The sequence below is a fragment of the Ranitomeya imitator genome, chromosome 1 (genome assembly GCF_032444005.1).
Source record: "Ranitomeya imitator isolate aRanImi1 chromosome 1, aRanImi1.pri, whole genome shotgun sequence".
NCBI lineage: Eukaryota > Metazoa > Chordata > Amphibia > Anura > Dendrobatidae > Ranitomeya > Ranitomeya imitator.
The window spans coordinates 190657353-190672683 of record NC_091282.1 but is presented as its reverse complement, the minus strand read 5'-3'; the positions used below and the strand labels follow the sequence as shown (position 1 = coordinate 190672683).

The following is a 15331-nucleotide window of genomic DNA, read 5'->3' as shown; positions in this document are numbered from 1 at the left end:
GTTTCACTTTCAACAGCCAATCAGAGCGATCGTAGCCACGAGGGGGTGAAGCCACCCCCCTGGGCTAAACTACCACTCCCCCTGTCCCTGCAGATCGGGTGAAATGGGAGTTAACCCTTTCACCCGGCCTGCAGGGACGCGATCTTTCCATGACGCATATGCTGCGTCATGGGTCGGAATGGCACCAACTTTCATGACGCAGCGTATGCGTCAAAGGTTGGGAAGGGGTTAACCCTAATCGCAACTCTAACCATAACCCTAACCACAAACCTAACCCTAGCACACCCCAAACCCTAATCGCAACTCTAGCCCCAACTCTAACCCTAACTTTAGCCCCCAGCCTAACCCTAACTTTAGCCTTCACCCTAACCCTAACTTTAGCCCAACTCACTTTAACCCAACTCTAACCCTAATGGGAAAATAGAAATAAATACATTTTTCTTAATTTTATTATTTTTCCTTAATTAAGAAGGTGATAAAGCAGAGTATGATTTACTGCAACACCTGGGTCGGTAAAAACCAACCCAAATCATGCTCTCTGGGGTCTCGGCTGTTCCCGGCAGCCGAGACCCCAGAGAAATTCCGACGCTGGGGACGCTATAACCTTAAACCTCAGCGCTGTTAAAAATTGGTGCTGTGGTTTAATTACCCTTAGCTGCCGCTGTTAAAAGGTGTATTTACATTCGATAAGGGGTTAAATGTAACTCTCATCATTCTGCCCTGCTTGCGCACATCACCGGCAGGGCAGGGGAGAATGAAGAAAGCCATGCTCAGCAACCGGCACCGGGGCACAGCGGTTACTGTAACGCTTCTTCCCTGGCACCCGTCTGTGTGGTACTGATGCGGCACACACATGCCACACGTGTGCCGCAAGTATTACACACACGGACACTGACATCTCCAGTACTAAAAATATAAGGACATGTGAAAGAGACCTTATAGCGGGTTTTTATGTTTGGCAGCAGTCACACACTAAAAGATGCTTTTTATTGCAAAAAATAGTTATTGCATCACCACATTTTGAGAGCTATAATATTTCCACCTTTTGGCCCACAGAGTCATGTGAGGTTTTCTTTTTTTGCGGGATGAGCTGGTGTTTTTATTGGTACCAATTTTGGGCAAATTACATTTTTTGATCACTTTCTATTCCAATTTTTGGGAGACAGTATGAGCAAAAATCAGCAATTCATGAATTTCTTTTGGGGGAGGCATTTACACCGTTCCGTGTGTGGTAAAACTGATAAGGCAGTTTTATTCTTTCGGTCAGAACGATTACAGCGATACCTAAATATAATAAAACTATTTTACAGAAAAAATAATTGCTTTTGCATCACTTTATTCTGACAGCTAGAACGCTTTTATTTTTTCGTTCACGACGCTGTATGGCAGCTTGTTTTTTTGTGGGACAAGATGACGTTTTCAGAGATACCATGGTTATTTATATCCGCCTTTTTGATCGCATGTTATTCCCTTTTGTTCGGCGGTAAGATGATAAAGCAGTTTTTTGCCTTGTTTTTTTTTTATGGTGTTCACTAAAGAAGTTTACTAGTGGGACAGTTTTATAGGTCGGGTCGTTACGGACGCGGCGTTACCAAATATGTGTATTTTTACTATTTAGATTTTTATCCATTCGAATATTTATTTAGTGATAGCATAAAGATTTAATTTTTATTATTATTTTTTAAATATTTTTACAATTATTAAACATTTTTTTAACTTCATTCTAACTTTTATACTGTTAGGGCTAGCGGAACGCACCAAATAATAAGACAGATAGTGTATGGTGCGTTCGCAGCCCGGGGTCCACCGTGCAGAGATGGAACCTGCTGCTAAGTAATGACGGACTATATGGCGGTACTCATAAGTATACACACGTGGGTTAAACTTCACCCAGCGTGAAGGAAGCGATCCTGTTGCGTCACAGGATCGCGGTACCGCACATAGAAGGCGAGCAAGCAGTCAGCGAACTCAACCCCAACTAGGATTGAAGTCCGATTAGACCCTTGCTGGCACAACACCGCAACTGGGTGTGTAAGGAAGCTGAATAACAATATTAGGGCACAAGAGTGCATGCGGTGCCGCACTGATGAACGCCACTAACCACCCAGGCTTGGGTAAGGAAAGCACAGAGGAAGTGCACGGCGCCATACTGGCGGTCACAGCAACTGGACGCTGTAACGTGTGATTAGTGCTGTAGGATAAGTCGGGCGCTAGATAGCAACCATACACCTTCCGCGAACAGACATTCAATAGGGAAGGGGTATCCAAGGACGACTTGCACTCACAACAAACACACGTAAGCAAATGTACACTAGCGCATGGCCGTGCGGTCATGCGCAGTTTATATAGTTGCAGCACAGGAAGTGGCCACAGAAACTTTGCCCTTCCAAGACCTGCCAAGAGGACCAATGGAATGTGCTGCAGAGCCTGAGCACATGACCCTCGATCTCCAACGGGAGATCTTGCCCTGGGGCATGCTCAGTGTGTGCAGACAAGGACTTAGTCCCAGAGAAGTCCGCTCGCTGCTGACCAGCACTGGCTTTAATGGCAGAAGCTGAAGAAGCAGCAGTAACTCTCTGTACAGAGTGAGACTGAGCAAGATGCTGGGACCAACGTCCCTGCTGAGCAGACTCCACTGTGGCTGGATAAGAATGGGAGACCGCAGCGGAGATGGCTCGAGATTCCCCCTGTGCAGAAGCGGGAACTCGAGACCTAACATTACCCCCCCCTCCTAGGGCCCCCCCTCCTTGGGCCTCGCTACGCTCGAAGGCAGCAATGAGCTGTGGGGCCCGAATGTTTTCAGCAGGCTCCCATGACCTGTCCTCTGGGCCATAACCCTTCCAATCCACCAGATAGAACTTTTAGCCGCGTACCACCTTGCACCCCAAAATAGCGTTCACCTCGTAATCGTCCGTAGACGAACCCGATGTCCCGGCAGATGACTCGGAAAACCGGGACATGTATACGGGTTTCAAGAGGGACACATGAAAGGTGTCGGTGATACCCAAGCGTGGAGGAAGAGCCAAACGGTAGACCACAGGATTAACCTGTTCGAGAACCTTGAAGGGACCCAAGTAGCGAGGAGCAAACTTAGTGGACTCAACTCGCAGCCTGATGTTACGGGCGGAGAGCCACACCAAGTCGCCAGGAGCAAAGGTCGGAGCGGGGCGCCGATGAACATCGGCGGAGGACCTCATTCTCTCCTTGGAGGCCCGAATGGCATCCTGCGTGCGGTCCCAAATGTCCCGTGCCTCCACAGCCCAGTCTGCCACCCTGGAGTCAGCAGAAGACACAGGCATGGGCACAGGAACACGCGGATGCTGGCCGTAATTTAGGAGGAATGGAGTCTGACCGGTGGAGTCGGCTACGGCATTGTTCAGTGCAAACTCTGCCCACGGTAGCAAGGATGCCCAGTCATCCTGCCTGGCAGAAACAAAATGTCGAAAATATGTGACCAAGGTCTGGTTGGCCCTCTCTACCAACCCATTCGTCTCGGGATGATATGCCGAAGAGAGATTCAACTCAATACTGAGTAGACGACAAAGCTCCCTCCAGAATCGAGACGCAAACTGGGGACCCCGGTCACTAACAATTTTGTCTGGCATACCGTGTAGGCGAAAGATATGCTTGACAAACAAGACAGCCAATGCCCGTGCAGAAGGTAGCCGTGGAAGAGGCACCAAGTGCACCATTTTGGAAAAATGGTCGGTGATCACCCAGATAATGGTGCAGTTACGAGACTTGGGTAAGCCCACCACAAAGTCCATCCCGACCATCTCCCAGGGCCTGTCCGCCACCGGCAGAGGAAAAAGCAAACCAGCTGGCCGTTGCCGAGGAGTCTTGTTCTTGGCGCAAGAAACACACGCCCGAACATACTCTGCGACATCACGAGCCATATGCGGCCACCAGTATGTCCTCGCCAGTAACTCAGATGTCCTTTTGGTACCAAAATGTCCACCCACCCTGGACGAGTGTGCCCAAGAGAGAACCTCCGGTCGCAAATTGGATGGAACAAAAGTCTTGCCCGGGGGCACAGACTCTAGTGAAACCGGGGCCACAGTTCTCAAGCTCTCGGTGGGGACAATAAGCCGAGGCTCCTCCTCCTCCTCCGCAGATGACACAACGGAGCGAGAGAGAGCGTCGGCCCGAATGTTCTTCTCCCCAGAAAGAAAATGGAGGGTGAAATGAAACCGGGAGAAGAATAAGGACCATCTGGCCTGGCGAGAATTCAACCGCTGGGCTGTCTGCAGGTACACCAAATTTTTATGGTCTGTGAAGACTTGGAAGGGAAAACGTGCTCCCTCCAAGAGATGTCTCCACTCCGAGAAAGCCAACTTCATGGCTAGCAACTCCCTGTCCCCGATGGAATAATTCCTCTCTGCAGGTGCGAAGGTCTTGGAGAAAAAGAAGCAAGGATGCTTCCGACCTTGAGCATCCTTTTGGAAGAGGACTGCTCCAGCACCAACAGAAGAGGCATCCACCTCCATGATAAATGGCTTATCAACATCGGGGCGATGTAGGATGGGAGCGCTAGCGAAGTGTGACTTTATAGAGTTAAAGGCCTTGGAGACCTCCTCAGACCACAATTTGGGATTCGCCCCCTTCTTGGTGAGGGCAACCAAGGGAGCTACCAAAGTTGAGAAGTGCGGAATGAACTGGCGATAATAATTAATGAACCCCGTAAAGCGCTGCACCGCTTTAAGAGAATGGGGCTCTTGCCAGTCCATCACAGCCTGTAGTTTGGCAGGATCCATAGCCAATCCCTGGGCAGAGATGATGTAGCCTAGGAAAGGTAGGGATTCCTGCTCAAACATACACTTCTCCAACTTGGCATAGAGGGAGTTTGCCCGCAGGAGGTCGAAGACTTTGCAAACATCTCTCCGGTGGGAGTCAATATCTGGAGAGTAAATGAGAATATCATCCAGATAGACTACGACCGAGGTGGAAAGCATATCCCGGAAGATATCGTTCACAAAGTCTTGGAAAACGGCTGGGGCATTACAGAGCCCGAAGGGCATCACCAGATATTCATAGTGCCCATCCCTGGTGTTAAAAGCCGTCTTCCATTCGTCCCCCTCACGGATGCGAATCAGGTTGTAAGCACCCCGCAGATCTAGTTTAGTAAATACCCTTGCTCCCCGAAGCCTATCGAAGAGCTCAGATATCAAGGGCAAAGGATACTTATTTTTAACGGTGATAGCATTAAGACCCCTGTAGTCTATGCATGGACGCAATTCCCCATTCTTCTTCTGCACGAAGAAGAACCCTGCCCCTGCAGGTGACACTGACTTCCTAATGAATCCTCTTGGCAGATTTTCCTGGATGTACCGTGACATTGCCTCCGTCTCCGGGAGAGATAGCGGATAGACTCGACCCCGGGGAGGCTCAGCACCAGGCAAGAGATCAATAGGACAGTCATAGGGGCGATGGGGCGGAAGGATCTCCGCCGCCTTTTTGGAGAACACGTCTGCATAAGACCAATACTGCTTGGGGAGAGAGGAAAGATCTGCGGGTACCTCTGTAGTAGCAACCTGAACGCACTCCCTCTGACACCTACCCCCACAAGATTCACCCCATCCCAGGATTCTGCCAGAGGACCACTCGATATGAGGAGAGTGGTACCGTAGCCAAGGTATTCCCAACAGGACCTCATCAATTCCCTCTGGAATGACGAGCAGAGATATAATCTCCTGATGAGATGGCGACATGGACAGAGTAAAAGGGATGGTCTGGTGTGTTATCTGTGAGGGCAGTGTCGACCCATTCACCACTCGTACCATTACTGGTTGAGCTAGCATAACCAGGGGTATTGCGTGACGTTGGGCGAAGGCAGAAGACATAAAATTGCCCTCCGCCCCAGAATCCACGCAGAGCTCTACCGAGTGGGAGAATGAGCCTATAGTAATTGTCCCCTTAAAGGACAATTTAGAGGCAAACGTCGCCGTGTCTAGTGTACCTCCACCTACTACCACTAGACGCTGACGTTTCCTCGACCGCTGAGAACATCTGGTGGCTAGATGTCCTGACTGCTGGCAAACATGACAGACCTTGAGTGCACAAGCGGTTCGAGACTTAGATCCCGCTTGTGACACTTCCCTGGCCTCATGTGACTCAGGAACCAGGACCGGAGATTCCAGAGGTTTGGCGAAGGTAGGAGCCAACCGAAACCTCTGCCTACACTGGGCTCGCTCTAACCTCCGCTCGTTAAAACAGAGGTCAATTCGAGTGGAGACAGTTATTAACTCCTCCAGTGTGGCAGGAATCTCCCTAGTGGCCAGAGCGTCCTTAACATGGTCAGCCAGGCCCCTCCAAAATATGGGGATAAGAGCTTTATCCGACCAATCCAGCTCAGAAGCTAAAGTGCGGAATTGGACGGCAAAATGACTGACCAAGGACTCACCCTGAGTTAATGCCAGCAGTTGGAGCGCAGTATCATGGGTGACTTGAGGTCCTAAAAAGACCTGTTTCAGAGTGCTCAGAAACAGCGGAGCACTCTGCACCACATGATCACCACGCTCCCACAGCAGCGTAGCCCATTCCAACGCCCTGTCCGTCAAGAGAGACACTATAAATCCCACCTTAGCCCGCTCTGTGGGAAAACGTGCAGCCAGGAGCTCGAGGTGAATAGAGCACTGACTCACAAATCCCCTACAAAACTTGCTATCACCAGAAAATTTTTCTGGCAGCGGGAGGCGAGAAAATGTCGGAGCAGGGGTGGCAATGGACAGGGTTGCTGCAGCCACGCTAGCAGCCTGTTCAGCAACTGCGGTAACATCCACAGCTGAGGTTGCACTCTCAAGAGCCGCCAACCTACCCTCCAGCTGCTGGATATACCGCAAGGATTGCTGTTTGTCCGTCATTACTAGCCAGACCCTGGCGCTAGTGTAATGTTAGGGCTAGCGGAACGCACCAAATAATAAGACAGATAGTGTATGGTGCGTTCGCAGCCCGGGGTCCACCGTGCAGAGATGGAACCTGCTGCTAAGTAATGACGGACTATATGGCGGTACTCATAAGTATACACACGTGGGTTAAACTTCACCCAGCGTGAAGGAAGCGATCCTGTTGCGTCACAGGATCGCGGTACCGCACATAGAAGGCGAGCAAGCAGTCAGCGAACTCAACCCCAACTAGGATTGAAGTCCGATTAGACCCTTGCTGGCACAACACCGCAACTGGGTGTGTAAGGAAGCTGAATAACAATATTAGGGCACAAGAGTGCATGCGGTGCCCCACTGACGAACGCCACTAACCACCCAGGCTTGGGTAAGGAAAGCACAGAGGAAGTGCACGGCGCCGTACTGGCGGTCACAGCAACTGGACGCTGTAACGTGTGATTAGTGCTGTAGGATAAGTCGGGCGCTAGATAGCAACCATACACCTTCCGTGAACAGACATTCAATAGGGAAGGGGTATCCAAGGACGACTTGCACTCACAACAAACACATGTAAGCAAATGTACACTAGCGCATGGCCGTGCGGTCATGCGCAGTTTATATAGTTGCAGCACAGGAAGTGGCCACAGAAACTTTGCCCTTCCAAGACCTGCCAAGAGGACCAATGGAATGTGCTGCAGAGCCTGAGCACATGACCCTCGATCTCCAACGGGAGATCTTGCCCTGGGCATGCTCAGTGTGTGCAGACAAGGACTTAGTCCCAGAGAAGTCCGCTCGCTGCTGACCAGCACTGGCTTTAATGGCAGAAGCTGAAGAAGCAGCAGTAACTCTCTGTACAGAGTGAGACTGAGCAAGACGCTGGGACCGACGTCCCTGCTGAGCAGACTCCACTGCGGCTGGATAAGAATGGGAGACCGCAGCGGAGATGGCTCGAGACTCCCCCTGTGCAGAAGCGGGAACTCGAAACCTAACATATACTTTGTCCCACTATGAGACACTCAGTTTTTGCAGGCTGATCGCTTCTATAGCATGCAAATGAAGCAGCATCTGCATGCTATAGAAGCTGTCAGCGCTGCAATCAGTGCACACTGACCTGAGAGACTTCCTGACATGCACTGCGCATGGCAGGAAGTTTCTCAGCTCTGGTAACCCGGATGTCATCATGACAACATTGGGTTACCATCACAGTGATCGGGACCCCGCGTCATGACTTGGGGTCCCCGATCCGAAGGCAGAGGGGCTGTCAGCCCTCTGCCTGCTTCCGGAATGCTGCGATCATGTTCTATCCCAGTATTCCGGGGGGTTAAAATGCCATAGACTGCTCCCGCCACTTAGTTCCGGGTGTTAGTTGTGAGAATCAGCTGACACTCAGCTGCAATCGGCCACACACCACCTGTGTGAGTGGCCAATCGCTCAGATGTACTATTCCGTCCATGGTGAAATTGGCCCAGGGCACATGGACAAAATAGTACGTTTCATGCAAGAAAGGGGTTAAAAACAAGATTGATTCCATTTCTTAAATAGAATAAATCAGATGAGAATGTCAATTCATACAAGGAAGAGGTAGGGAGAAGAGCGCATCGGCTTCTCCTTTTGGTAACAGAGGTTCTGTAGTATAAGGAGCCCAATGAAGAAAGGTTGATCTTTTTGATCTTTTTGATCCTTTAGGTACATTATCAATCTTTTAAAATTATGATTCGTACAAGACATGTTGACCAATTAGTAATATAATCCTATGCATATCAAATGTCACATAATCCAAAGATTTTACTTTAAGTCAACAAGACCTTCAATACAGGGTAATATTTCATTGTTTTAATCAAAATTTTCATTACAAATTAAATCAAAGTAATGTAACTAGAAAATGTATCCAAATAAAATGATAAGTAAATCACTTACTGGTGGATAGCCTGTAAGAATTTTCGCTGATGTTTCCTTACTCTTGCATGGTCTATCTTTTTGACCAGTTTTGTGTTTTTGTAAATTAACCATGTTTCCCTGAGAACATTAGCTGCTGCGTTTTTCACCTGTGGAAAAACAGACAAAACCCTAGTAAAACATTAGAAGGCTTATTTACATTTGATTTTGTATTATAGACAGTTTCTAAATAAAACTTGAGTTTACTGACATTTGTGGAAAGATACATAACACCAATAATTTCAGCAAAATATGTTACACTCATAGACAGGATTTCATAAATCCTGAATGCTCCACAACTACAGAAACCCAAATTCATATCATGGTGCTTGAAAGTTTATGAACGCTTCAGAGTTTAACAGATTTCTCGGTAAATTTGACTATTGATAATACAACAAAAAACTGAAAAAATAAACATTTCTGAAACTAGTTATCACGCAACAAACCTATGTGACATGAAAATGATTAAAAATTACTCTGATGTGAAAAGAATGAATTATAAGTGAAAATTAGGGACATTAAATCAACCCGCGAACAAAAATCTAAAAATGTCTTGGCCTTTAAGACTGAAACACTCTGGTTATGAATAGTGATGAGCGAGCATGTTCGCCACTACTCACTGCTCGAAATGCTCGGAGCTCGCTGAGTATTTCCGGGTTGCTCGGTGGGAGCTCGGGTCCCCACCCTGCATGTTTGGCGCTCTTTAGTGAGCCAATGAACATGCAGGGATTGTCTGCCACACACTGTAATGTCGCAGCCATGTTGGTTGTGGCATTACGGTGATTGGCTGGCCGCACAGCGTCGTCAGGTCTATATCAGACCTGACACCGCCATGCTCATCACAGTCTACTCCGGAATCATGCAGTGTAGGGAGAGTTGCTGCTGAGCTAGGGAGAGATTTGCTTGTGTCCTAGTTAGTGTAGGTATACCACAATATATTATACACATATCCATCTCAACTAACAGTCCTTCTGAGGACTAATCCAGCTGCATAGATATCAGTGCTAGGCAGGCAGGCAGTGTATGTGGCAGACTGCAGTGCATATAGCAGAAGGGTCCATTCCAGTTCTGTCTGCTGCTATTACAGATATTTCGAGGGCAATGGAGACGTGAGTATATCAGTGGTCTTCCTATGCTATCTTATAAATGCCACGATGAGGGACCCTGGGGGTCCTGAGCGCTGCGAGACCACTGATTGCTCATAAGCGTGGGAGCTGCTCAGAGCCCAACACGCGTCAACGTTTATGTACAGTGAGCGATCAGAAAGCGGTTAAATGGGTTTTCCATCACATTAACAATGAATATCTGTAAGTCCAGAAGAATATAATAAAAAAAAAATTGTACTCACCGTCTGTATGAGGACTTTTCCTCCACTATTGCAGATGGGTCTCCTGACAGACTGTTTGCTTAAACAGCCAGTAGGGAGCATCACTTTTCAGCTGCAGCATATCAGTGGCAAGTAATCAGTTAGAGCTGTCAGATGATGCCCCCCATGCTGGATGATCATGCCAGCTTTCAGAGGGGGATACAGCTGGAATAGTGTAGGAGCTGCAGCCATTCAGGAGGTGAGATTTTTTTTTCGTTTCACGCCCCTGGTCCCATAAAGTTTAATTGTTAAATGAAATCTGTCGCTAGGTTCAGCCATCCTAAGCCATCTATATGGCCATGCAGATCATAGAAAAATTAATACAAATCATACCTCGATATCTGTGATTTGAAGTCTTATTCCTGAGAAATCCAAGTTTTTCTTAATATGTAAATTAGCTGTTAAAGTCTATGGGCCAGACACAGACACTAGAGCTTATTTTAAATGAAAGGAGGCATTACTAGTGTGAGGCATGTAGATCAGGCTGTCAGTCATTACCTGTCACACACTGATAATGCCCCTTATCATTTAAAATGTGCACTGGAGGCAGACTCTAGGGTGAGATCTGTGTCACACCCCTAGATCTTAACAGCTCATTTACATATTCAGAAAAATGTGGATAACTCTGGAATAAGACATCGGATCGCAGATATAAGATATCATTTTATTCAGCTTCCTATGACCTGCATGCCAATATTGACGGCTAGCAAAGATTGACCCAACTGACAGATTCCCTTTACTGTGGTGGAAACCCCACTTTAAAGGGTTAAAAAAAATGGATGGATGTGAGATGAGGCAGAATCAGATTTTTCAAATTAAAAAAAAAATGAAAAGATCAGGTGTGCAATTAGGAGGCAGATTTGTTCTGTTTCCAAACTGACATCAGCGTAAGATTGAAGTGATCAATTGGTGGTGTAAAAATAACACAAGCAATATTTCCATAAAGCCACATTCACACATTGAGAATTTGTTGAGTTTTTGCCCCAGTATTTGTAAGCCAAAACCAGGAGTGGAACGGTCAGAGGAAAAGCATAATAGAAACATATCCACCACTTCTGCATTTTTCACCCACTCCTGGTTTTGGCTTACAAATGCTGGGGTAAAAAAATCACCAAATACTGAATGAGTGCATGTGGCCTTAGGAAAGAGTTAAACAGAATATATATAACAAAGAATACTTTGAGAGGCTTTGTGAGAACAAATTCTGCTTCCCATATGCTGTTGGCTTCTGTAATAAAAGACATCACACAAAAACAGAATATCCTGATCTCAAACTAAAAGTACACACAACACCATAAAAATTCCCTTACTTAAAAAAATAATGTTCATAATAAGAGCTTCATTTCCACTTAGCCTCAAGTGCCTGATTCTAAATAACAATTAATATCATAATAAATCATCTCAACATTCATAGAGTAGCCTGGGGTAGTCACAGACATGCTGTAGTGTTCCTGTGTGCAAAAACAGTATGTTCTAAAAAGACAACTGGAAAAGGATGGCAAAAGGAAACTTTTCTCATTAGTCTCTAGCAATTTCCCTACTGATCAGCCAATTTCAATAAACTTGTAATTGTGAACCTGCAACTGCATTCCTGCACATGCAATTCAATAAAAATAAAACATATCATAAAACTAAATAGGATAATTTGTAATATGTTTTTGAATAGTTCACTTGTATGATGTCATTTCAAGGAGCTAATGTGCCTTATTGCTCAGGTTCCTCCCTCTTAGTCAAGGTAAAAAGATCTAATAAATAGAGATTGTTCGAAGCAGAAAACCCCTTTAACATCATACACTGTTTCTATTCATCAGTTACAATGAAATTTAGATGACTAGAGATGAGAGAATAAATTTGAGTGGAGTGATTTGAATTCCACTCAAATTTTCCAAAAACCCACATTCACCAAAATGCAGGTTTTAGATAATTTGCTTCCACGTGGATTCAACAAATTGGTAGCAGTTGACTGATATTTTCCTGAACCATAAATAAAAAACCTAACGTTCCTCGTCACATCTTCTGATCCACGACACTTGCTCAGAATCCGAAGCCCTCTCGCACTAAGCTGGTACTTCTGGCATTCATGAGGCTCCAGAGAGTTATGTGCATGAGCACAGAATGTCACAGTCCACATTGTGATGTCTCAACACCATGATGTTCTGTGCGAATGCTTCATGAATGCTGGCAATCCTGGCTCAGAGTGAGAGGCCCAGAAATTGTAGTGTGATCCAAAGGGGATCAGAAGTTGCGGCGAGGATCGGACAGGTAGTGGTTGGTGAGAAGCAAAGGGGCTGGAGAGGTGAGCGGTAAGTTGAGTGTAAGCATTGTTTTCAAAATTATTAATTATGCTCTCGGGTCTGCAGAGATTCCAGATCATAATGTGGGACATTAAATATGCGGAGAATTACTTCCCCCCCAAAAATCACACAAACAGGCAAATTTGAATTTGCCTGATCCGCTCAACACCAGTGACAACCAATATGTCTGTCATCACGGCCCTCACAGATTCCAGAAAAATCATTAAGAAAAGGGTCAGACACATGATCCCATGGGCCTTTGGTCAGTTACAACCAGGGGCGTAACTACCGAGGTCGCAGGGATCACAGCTGTGATGGGGCCTGGAGTGCTTAGAGGCCTGCCTAGCTCTGGGCGGTCATGTCCTCCCTCGCTCCAATTCCAAGCGCACTCCCAGCATTTGAAATCTGTGTGCTGTTTCTTCCAGGTATGACGTTTGTCTGCGTCATTTCCGGTCCTGTGCATTGTGGGGTAATATTGAGTCTACTCGCCAGCTTTAGAATGTGTAGTGCACATGCTCCAGAGCCGACCAGTACACCCAATACACCCGCACATTGCACAGACCTGGAAATGACATGCTGCAGCGTCATACCAGGAAGAAACAGCACACAGATTTCAAAAGTTGGGAATGCGCTTGGAATCAGAGCGAGGGAGGAAATTAACGCCCAAAGTGTCTGCACTTCCAAAGACATCACCCTAATTAGCATAGGGACTAGTGATGAGCGAGTATACTCATTACTCTGGTTTCCCCAAGCATGCTCGGGTGGTCTCAGAGTATTTCAGCGTGCTCGGAGATTTAGTTTTCATCGCCACAGCTGCATGATTTGCAACTGCTAGACAGTCTGAATACATGCAGGAATTGCCTGTTTGTTAGGGAATTCCCACATGTATTCAGCCTGTCTAGCAGCCGCACTCACACATACTCGGAGACCACCCGAGCGTGCTCTGGGAAACCCGAGTAACGAGTATACTCGCTCATCACTACTAGGGACATGTAAGTTATAAAATAATTTTTCTCAGCGATTACAGGACAGTATTAGGTCAGACAGGGATGATTATGGGTGTACTAGGAAGCTGCAGGAACAAGAAGTCATAGGTTTGGGGGCATAAAGTAGATGGCAGGTTCCCTTTAAATGCTAAAGTATCTCATGTACAGTAAAAATAATTCACATGCTGACATCCCACATTGTGACATTCCAGCAATGTCACTGTTATGTTTGCTGAAGCTCATGTTTATGTCAAGTGAGCACTGGCAAGATCTTTTTTGGGTTTACATTTGGTACGTTGGCTTTTAAAACTAGATAGCCTAGTACTGTACTGTGAGTAAATAGTTGTATTTTTTTAAGAATATATCGGTGTCCCATAAAAACCCTCTAGATCTGTGGAGATCTGGAGTGCAGAAGCATTTACTGAGCTGTGCACTGACCAGCTTCCGAATGAAAACAGAATTGTGGACTGTAAACAGAAGGTTAGTGAGGGTAATTAATGTTAAAAGTTTGGCATGGGGGCCCCATTTGAAAGTTTGCACCGGGGCCCATAACTTTATAGTTACGCCACTGGTTAAAACACTACTTAAAGTGCAACAATGGGTCAAGAAAAACTGCAAGTGATAGGTGCTTTTCAAATACAATTTATGAAATTACACCATGGCTACAGTGATTGTAATAATCTTTAATGCTAAAGGTTCAGATCCCTCTTAGTTTCACCATGGCTGCAATACTTGTGATCTCAAAAACCAGTAGATGGTAGGTTTAGATCTACCAGATGGAAGAGGACAACTGGTGTATGTTAATAAATGAAGAGTCCATAACATATTCAAACGTGGACCTTAAAGTTTTTTCCATTCAATTTTGTGGCTGAACATTAATTAGTGAAAGTTATAACAATTTTTATAAGCATTCCATCTAAATGCTTTATAAAGAATCAAAAATCAATAGCCTGTGGAGAAGTTGCTTCTTTTACTAATGTCTCGAAATCTGTGCTGGGTAAAAATGCCTGGAACTATTGATGGAGAATTAATGAAGATTACAACTATATTCCACAGGGCCCGCAATGTTCTACTCAGTCTGTATGTCTTTGAAAGCTCAATGTCGGGTTCCAGTTGCTATTAAGAGAAACTGATCATCATCTCATTCCAACAGGTCACACTAGTGGTAAGAATATCCAGTCAGCATGAAAGCTCCTGCGAGTCACTCACTTTCCTTGACCTTCATGGTTTGATGTTCAGTGATCAATCTGGAGTAAGATATCCTAATCATTTCAGTAATTCAAAGCAGCTTAATTCAAACTACTACATTTCCTTTTATGACTTAAATCCACGAGCAGCAGGGGAGATACGCTCTTCAGTAGTGTTTTTCATCTTGCTTTGGTAGTAAACTCAGTTAAGACAAAAGGGTGACCTATTTTTTTTTTTCTAAATGTAGATACAAACAAAAAGTTCATTTTTGGGGGTCAAATAGAGGTATATCCGTGACGCAAGTTTTAAACTAACGTTAAAAGTTCACACTCTGCAGTTTTCCTAGATTGTCAATTCTGGTTGTTAGGAGTTTTAAATATGTTGGCTTTTTTAATCACTTAATTTCCTAAAACACCTATTTTTTTATTTTATAAGTTACACATTTCATAGAAATGCTCATTTAAATGGAATGTATTGACTTGTTTTTTTTCTGAATTATTTGAAGTTTAATGAAATTTAAAGATGTTTCAGCTAATTTTTTTGCTTTTTTGCATAATCACTGATGAACATGTATAGGATGCAGATGCAGGGAAACTGTATTAAAATACATACTGATCACCGTCCTCTCTGGTTTCCAGCTTGGCTCTGATTCTCCTCCGACTGACAAATATTGAAATCAGACTA

The 15331-nt window shown here is 45.6% G+C and overlaps 1 protein-coding gene across 1 annotated transcript in view; it reads right to left on the bottom strand.

Moving 5' to 3' along the window:
- Window positions 1–15331, bottom strand: part of KCNN2 (potassium calcium-activated channel subfamily N member 2) — a 264916-nt gene that overhangs the window by 45982 nt on the left and 203603 nt on the right. The window contains exon 6 of the mRNA XM_069752987.1: window positions 8796–8923. Within this exon, the coding sequence (XP_069609088.1) occupies window positions 8796–8923 (128 nt within the window). The remainder of the gene's footprint in view (window positions 1–8795; window positions 8924–15331) is intronic.